Below are 8818 nucleotides of genomic sequence, written 5' to 3'. Positions count from 1 at the left end.
CAAATGTAGAACCAGTTTCCTAGGTATCTTTATATAGACAAACATGGAGGGCCAACTTTTACTTTTGTTTTTGTTTTGTTTTTTGGCTATGCTAGCAACTAGAAAAACTCAAGTGGATCTTTTAGACATGTATTACACTAGAGCTGTTGAGGCAGACAAGTGGAATTGATTTTTCATTTCTTTTTCATCTACCTGAGTCATTGTGTGTAACTTCTTTGCTAACTGAGCTCTCTCTGCAGTCAGTTCATCACCTCCCATTAACGACAATTCCAGCATCCCTAGCTTTGCAAAGAAAGAGCCCCAAATATTCTTCTAAATTCTTTCTGTGGTTTACAGATATCCTTCAAGCAAATCTGTCTTCTTGCCTTCATATAAACATCAGTTCCCTGCTGATCCTTCGCAAGGATGGAAGTTCATACATTTCCCTTTACCACAAGCTCTGTTGCCACAGGGGTTAAGAGGATCACAGGTCCTTTATTTCTGCTCTCCACTAAACCCATCTCTTTTGCTTCACGCATGCTCACAAAAGCCAGTCACTTTGAGACACATTTCCCAGCCTTCTGATAAAAGCTTGGTTGTCTGCCATCCCCTTATCATGAAAAGCCCAAACACCTTCCTCCCTTGTTTTGGTGTTTTTCACTTTTCCAGTACCATGATTTGCAGCAAGTCCTGCTCTCTTACCCTCAACTCTTGTAATAAGGAGGACTTTTCTGTACCCTGCTTGCCACCCAGAGCATGCCTTCTGCAAGGTCTCATGCTCCCCCTGCCACCACCACGCCCAGAATATGTAGTGTCTGCTCTCTAGGCTCACTGTAAAAAGTTCAGCACACTCTGCTACAGGAATGCAGAGTAATTAACAATAGTTTTATTAGGTATGGGTAATGAATTGCATTTCTGCAAAAAGAAAGAGTCACTTAATAAAGAGGATAGCTTTTAATAGGCAGTTAAAATGGTTTTTTTTGACACACCATGGTAGTTCCTGAACAGATTTTGTGCAAACATATATATATATATTTCACAACCTTTCTCTGCTTTTTTCTACTGTACTTTTTTTATGATGCATCATGCTACAAATTTTTTTTTTAATCAACATCAAAATCCACAATGATTGCTTTTTTCATAGGAAACTTCAGCAATCAGGAATCTGAATACTTGCAGATGCCACCTAGAGTATTTCCAGATGGCCTGACCCTTCCAAAGTAGGTGTCCAAGACTTTTCTGCTCCTGAACAACCCAAGTGATCCAGGAATACTTGAATGAACCACATGAGCTCAGCTGCAGCATGGAGGACACTTGTTGGTTCCCCATCTTTCACAGAACTTCATCAAAATTTTCTCTTGGTGCCACTAAAACAGAGGTTTATTAGACCCATCGAAGTGGCGATAAGAGCAACAGTGAAGGACTTGGAAATTAACACTTTTCAGCTTTGTGTATAAACATAAACTAACAAATTTGCTCAATCTCCTACCATACCACTAGGTAAGTTTTATTATTTCAGAGAGGGAAATTGGAGAGCGAAGTTCCTCAAAAGCATTGTATCAGTAAGTATCAAAATTTTGATCATCGTCCTGGCTCTTGGTCCTGCACTTACACCACCAGTTGTCTTCTTTCCATTTGCCAATAAAACAACGGAAGCTCCTGGCATGCTACCAGAGTCAGTGGATTGAGACTGAGCAGATGCTCACAGTAATACAATTTTCAGACATTTATAGTTCTAGAAAAGTAGGATACATGCAGATAGCACTACTTGATATTTTTGAATTGCTAGCTCTGTACAAATTAAGAGAGCCTGTAATTAGCACTTGAAACACTCTTTAAACTTCCAGAATTATTCAATAACCCACAGGAATCCCCTGCATTACTCAGAACAGCGGGAAGAAGTTCATCTGTAAAATTGCTTATCTTGCTGATCCCCGCTGTGTGTCCCAGGCTGTATAAGAGAAATACTTATAGCACACATAATGTAATTAGCCAAGGAACAGGTGAAAATAAACTATATTGCCTGCTACATTACAAGGATCATATTCAGTAATTTACAGAACTTCAAAGAGCCTCAGTGCAAGGTGTATAGCCCCTTCACAGAAAAAAGCACACGCTTCAGCATTTCACCCAGGCATCCCATCCTGTAAACATTTATGACAAGCAAAGTGTGTGCTACAGTGAGGAGTCTCATGGAAATCACTGAATTAATTTTCATAGTGGCAGTTTTCCCAGTACTGTTTCAAGGGTCAGGCCCTGTTTGTATTTTGCTACATACAATTAAAAGAACCCTATCTACTAAGTTCAACAAAGTATGCTAACATATTCCTTCCTGTATGTGCAGAAAACATTTTTAGTAACTACTATGCAAACATCGCCTGATTTTTACATTCTCTTCAATCTTCTTGAAAGTTTTCCTGCTTTTACTATATGTGAAAACAATAAATACATATGATATGCCAGTTATTAAGCCATCAAAAAATTACATGTCATTCCAGAAGGGACAGGAGACACTTGACGTTTAGAAGTCAAAAGCCGGTCATTGATGCAAATGTCCTGCCTGGTAAAAAGCTTCAGCTACTCCATGTTTCCAGTGGAACTGCAGCTTTGATTGGGAAGTTCCTGCACACTGTGATAAAATAGGCTGCTTCACATCTGAAACGACAACAGTATCTCAAGCTTATTATTCCAGGTAAGGTCATTCAGGAAAATAAGAGTAGATTAAAAATGGATGACATAGAGTAAATCCAATATTGGATAGACAATAAGGAATAAATCCATTGTCCAGGATATTGTCCTGCATCTGCACAAACAGAACCACCTCTGGGTTTTCAGTAATGTAGGCAAAATCACAGTCTGCTGCTCTAATTCAAGGGACAAAGAAGGTTATTTTGTCCTTGCTGTTGGCATCAGGAAAGCTCGGTTTGTACATCTTGGGGAAAATGAGAATAGGCCAAAGATGTTTTGTCAAAGGGTGTCTCCACGTTTCTGGTCAACCAGATCTCTCAGTGGAGGGTGATGGGACCTATTCTAGAGGGGCTTCATCCTACAGTGACGGTGGAAGGCTGGGCTTCAACCAGGCCCAGCCTAGCTGCCTCTCTGCAGTCCATCTCACATACGCTGTGACACTTAGTTCCTCAGGCCATCCTTCTCCTCTACCTTCCTGCACTACCCTGGTCCCGCAGGGCCCTTCCCACAGCCTGCCTCTTTCCCCCATCCTCAGCAAAGGACCCCATTTCCCCACAAACAACAGAAGTAACTTTGTGGGAAGTGGAGATGGTGGTGCCTGAGAAAGCTTCATACATGAAGGAAAATGCAGTGCCCACATGACAAACAGTGGGTTTCAGAGGTGCTCTGACTGTCTTTGCCCTCACACACATAAAATTACTGTCCAACACCTGCCAATTTTACATTAGCCACCAAGGAATTCCAGCCATAATAAACCACCTCAATGAAAGTGCTTGCGTTTGCATGATGTGGAACGGACACAGATTTTTCATTAAACCGAAGGAGCTGAACACTTCTGGGTACCAAGTTCCTTTTTTTTTTATAGGTAAGTGCCTTTAAAAATATCTTACTTCTCACACAAACAAAAAAGAAAATTCACCTAGGGAATTACAGCCAGGGAATGCTCCACGGTTAAAGCCAAATGCTGTGCCCATAAAGGTCTACCTCTGTGAGGTGGCAGCTTCTTCAGTCACTCAGTTTGCCTGGGATTCTATGATATCGTGCTCAAGCTGAGCTTTGTTTAAGCCATTGCTCCTTGAGGCTGCCACCAACTGAAGCCATTGCTCTTTTTGTGTTGCATTTTTAACCCTTTTGTTTAGTTACATGGCACAATACTGAGACTAAAAAATGCTATGTTACAGGGCATAAGACAAAAGCAATAAACTCACACATTTATTGCTGAGGTGTGGATAGCTGCCGAGTTTTATTCTTCCCCTGAGATGAGTGCTCTCCTACAAAACAGAAAATATATTTGTATTAATTAAACATGCAAACACAAAAGGACAAATGAGTCTAGCAGGAATACATTACCGACCACCATACAAACTACTCAGTTTGAAGATTTACTTAACCAGCAAAAACTGTCCACACAAAAGATTTTTACTACGCTCTCACTGTTTTATAGCTTATTTCCCCTGTGTTTTGCTCTCAAGTGGTGGGTTACTACCACAAAGTATTTCCAAGGGAGTTCTCAAGGGGTTAGAAGGGTTAGAAAAGGTATGACTTTCATTCATTTGTAACTATGATTAGAACATTTAATAATATAAAGGTACAACTATAAAATTAATTTTTGCTGTTATCACAGACAGCAGCTCAGTTCCTCCAAAGCAGGAAAAGTCAACATTTAACAACTTCAGTCCTGGGGAAGTGGAGCCACTGCCAGCAGTCACAGGCAGACAAATAAGCCTCCAGATGACGACGTGTTTAAAGTTGTCCTATTTTCAAACGTGTGTCCCAGGAATGGCAGTGGGATTTCTTTGAGTCAGAGATTCATACATGTTGATGAATGGGGAATGGCATCCCCAGGCTGGACAGATCCCCATGGAAACAGGCATAAGGGTGGGAAAACCCAAATGACTCCAGGAAACTGCCTTCTGCCTCTCTGCTCACCTGCAGGAGACAATTTAATGCCTGACACGTGCAAGAGGCAAGGAAGTGAGGAGTTGTGTTACATTCTAGTAAAAGTGAATATGTATTAAAAAGCTTGCATATGATCTATAGCCTGGGGTTGAAAATTGTAGTACAAGTTAGGATTATAACAAATTCACTGATTAGGCTTTTAAATAATTAGCAGTCAAATTGAACAGTTGCATTCCTGAAGAAAATAGGAAAGACTTGTCAATGGCTTTCAGACAGCTTTTCTTGTCAGCAAAAAAGGGCTCTTCAATTTAGTGCAGCTTTTTGGAGATGGGTAGAAAACTTGGTATCTAACAGGGTTCAATGAGAAACAGTGAAAATTTTTCAACAATACCGTGAGGAAATGGTGTTTGCTTCCCAAGTTTGGATAAAATTATTTTAAAAACATTATAAAGTGTTGCTAAGTTAGAGCTTCAGAAGTTATGATGATGTTAAATTTCAGCTAAAAAGGCCTTCAGCAACTACTTCAATAATGCATAATAGAATTTTTTAGAGAAAAGGAAAGCACAAGTTTCTGGTAGAAAAACCCCAAACATTTCAACAAGATTTATACGTTTTTGGTACGTGAAAAAATTTTGTTAGATACAAATTTTGTTTTTAAAAGCTAAAATAAAGTGAACCAGTTCAAAATTGTATAGTTTTGCACTAACAAATGAATGAGATTTTCAAGAACTCTCATTTCTTTTAAAATTTATTTTTATTTATTTTTTCCTTCATTATTCTTTCCTTCTGCATGATTTTAACTTTCCTGTTATATATACAGAAATGGAAAATTTAACAGAGTGTGAAAGGGAGAAATTGGAAAGATTGTTTAAAAAAGAAGGTGGAGGAAAAATGAATTGAGAAATATATTACCATGGAGAAGATGATAATCAACAGTTGTAATAAATATCAATACTTTGTTATCAGTTCCACTCTCAGCTGATTGTTCTGTCCATGCCAGAAATTAGCCAAACTCAAATGGAAGACTTTGCACCACAGGAAAATATGCCTAAGGACAAGCTCCAGAGCCAGCACAGCTCCCTGGGTCACGTCCCATAAGACCATAGCACACACACTCTCACGTAACCTACCTAGGTCTCTTGATGCTACACACATAATCCCTGGAAAGAGTGAACTGCCACAAACTATTGCTGGGGTCAATGTCCCCTATAATATCAATGATTGTTCAATGAGGGTTCAATGCAGGCAGGGATGCTCTTCATTGCTTTGCCCCTGCACTCCCAAGAGAGTGGGAACCTGCCAGTATTCTGAAACAAAACCAAGTTATTGCTACTCCACGGTTGCAAATGTGTCTGAAGATACTTGCTTTATAGGTCCTATAATCATTAGTGCCAACTAACAATTCAGTGATGAAGAGAGAATGGTTATATACTTGAGAAGAAATGGTCAGAGAGATGCTCTCTATTCAAGAGTAACAAGGGTAATAGTTTCAGACACAGGGCTGCAGTACGCCTTGAAACTGCACAGAGAGGTGTCTAGAACGATTTTGGAGTCTAATGGCTCAGCAGTTTGATGTTGTGCTAAATATCCAGCTGCAACACAAAGAGCAAATTAATAAGAACATTCAGGTTAGTTGCAATTGGGGAGACAGTTTTACTGATCTCAAAACAGCCTTAACTGACAGAAAAATTCCAAGACTGCAAAACCCCAAATTTGCCCCCAAACCATCACCCACTAAAAACAATGGATTAGACCTTGCTTCCCATAAGGGAAATGAAAAACAAATACTTGTGTTTAGTATTTTGTTTGAACAGATGATATTTTAATCGACTGAAGAAATTATCTCACGCTGAACTGTTTGCTGGTGGAGAAAATACACATTGCAGTGGCAGTACTCAACCAGTCTAGACAGGTTACCTGCATGCTTTGAAGGCTGTCATTGAGAGAGAATGCAAAATACACCAACAAATGCAAAACTGCTGGACAATGTAATCAGTGAAAAATTGGCTTTTGTTGATTCTGGATTATGCATTTAGGAGAGGATGACACACAAACTATTGTACACTAGGAGATGGAAGGTATCAAGAGAGACTTGAACCATCACAGTACAGTTATTGACTTCTCACAATATAGTTACACAGCATCTTGCATAAAGCTGTCGGGTGATCCAATTTGATAGGAACTATGGCAATAGTTTTCTGATAATGGGTTGAAAATCCATTGCACATTTGCCTATTTTGGTAAGTAAAAGTGGGAGACAAAGGGATCTGGAAGAAAGTATTTGATGCAGTTAAAGTGCTGTCAACTGCACAGCTGCAAGTGCAATGTGACCCCCTTTACCTGTGATCCTGCCTTGTGACACCTCTCCTGATGGAGGAGGAGTTGTGGGCTCAGATAGATTGGCAGAGGGCAGTGAGAAGCCAACCTCATATATATCACGCACTTCTACAAAAACTGAAAGAAATGATGCACAGTTTGAGAAAGAGGCCTTACGCAGAATATTTGGAAAACAAACTGAGACTGATACTGACATGGAAGTTTTAGTTGACAAGCAAACCCTTCCATTGAACCTTTTATTCTCCCTCTCATCCTCCAACGTTGCACCTGTTTGTTCATTTTTGTCTGAAATCGGATTGTAAACACAAAGATATAGGCACAATGAAGTCTCTAAACATTAATGTCATATAATACAGACAGAACTGTAGTTAAACTGCCTAACTTACTGCTGACAGAGGCTGTGGGTGCCACAGGGGGTAAGATAAATTCATGAAAGTAAAAGCCACTGAGAACTATGAAGCACCAAAATTACAACCATTGATTCAGGACATCTCCAAGCCACAGACTGCTGGAAGGCTATGGAGGAGAACACGTTACTGGACACCTTCCCTATCTGTTATCCTTCCCTCCACATCTCATGCTAGCCACTGTCACTGACAGGACTTGGGGCCACACAGATCCAGGACCTGAGCAGGTACATCTGGCTCAGACCACAGCTTCTTAGCTTCAATATTAAAAGAGAAGGTGCTCTAGCAACTACTGTAATACGTCACCTTTCTTTCATACGCACAGCCTCCCATGTGTCACCCCTCAAACTCTTCTGCTGGAGTCCTGATCATTGATTCACCCAGTTAGCAGTCTAGCCACGGGGCCCGATCCAATACACACTGCATACATCCCCCTCTAAAACGCAGTCATACTTAAAAAGGACAAGGGTAAGGAAGAAGCAACAGGAAAACTTTTGTATTCATAATTCCTGATCCTTTAACATATTTATGTTAAGGGCATGGGAAGTAGCCTGGGTATACAGATTCTGATGTTAACCAGGAAAGGAATAGTACTTCAGTAAAAACACAAGGCTTTCTAATTAAAATTTCACTTCTGCAGTATTTGATTTGATTTTTCATTCTCAGAGATATACTAGTTTCTGACTACTAATGTTGCATCTTGATGCCAGTATATGTGGATAAGTAGTGGGACTCTGAAACAAACATTTTTTCGCCTCACATTTGCAGAAGGCTATTGTATTAATACCACTGTAATTTCCACACCCCCGGCCCTCACCTCCCCCCCCCCCCCCCCCCCCGCCATTTGTTTCAGAATCTTTATATATTATTCAGAATACACATAACTGCAGAACATGAAGAGAGTTAACAATTCATATCACTATAAGTACAGAAAATTTTTGACCTGGGCATAACCGTCTGACATTATTGGGAAAGCAGGAAGAAAAAGGATATAAAAAATAGGTTTTGAAATCAAAAATAGGTTGTACTGCATCTCAGATTACATTCTCTGTAAGAAAAAATGAGTTGCACTGTTATTTCACTGTAGTATCTGCTGCTGAGGTATTGCTCATAGGCAGCAATCTGGTTTGGAGCAAAGAATTAAAGCAACTTTCTCATAAAATAAGATTGCAGAAACCTATTTTTTTATAAAAGTATAAAACTACCTCTGCAGACACAGTAATCTAAATATCTATTTTTACCATGCTGAACTAAAAGAAAGAGGGGTGCATTACAGATGCTGGAGAACAGCACCAAGCAGGACCCAGCACCTGGATGCATTGGCTGGGTTTGGTGTGGGCCAGTGGTCCAGCCCCTGCGACATGCTGCAGTGCTCCCTGTCACGCATTTCACCAGTGCCCCTGCAAACTGCTCCTTGCCACCATCAGCAGAAGGATCTGTGCAGTTGACTAAGGCAGAGACCACATATAGAAACATTTGGGCAAAGGATAGGAATGCAATTGCTGCTG

The 8818-nt window shown here is 40.2% G+C and overlaps 1 protein-coding gene across 1 annotated transcript in view; it reads right to left on the bottom strand.

The window, feature by feature from the left end:
• Positions 1-918: 918 nt before the first annotated feature.
• EMCN (endomucin) overlaps positions 919-8818 on the bottom strand; it is a 55458-nt gene continuing 47558 nt past the window's right edge. The window contains exons 11-12 of the mRNA XM_040598705.1: positions 3876-3938; positions 919-2634 (exon numbers count right to left, since the gene is read on the bottom strand). Of these exons, the coding sequence (XP_040454639.1) occupies positions 3880-3938 (59 nt within the window). The 3' untranslated portion in view covers positions 919-2634; positions 3876-3879. The remainder of the gene's footprint in view (positions 2635-3875; positions 3939-8818) is intronic.

The sequence above is a fragment of the Falco naumanni genome, chromosome 1, assembly GCF_017639655.2.
Source record: "Falco naumanni isolate bFalNau1 chromosome 1, bFalNau1.pat, whole genome shotgun sequence".
Taxonomy (NCBI): domain Eukaryota; kingdom Metazoa; phylum Chordata; class Aves; order Falconiformes; family Falconidae; genus Falco; species Falco naumanni.
Note: the sequence above shows the minus strand (reverse complement) of the source record. Positions and strands in the feature narration are given on the sequence as shown.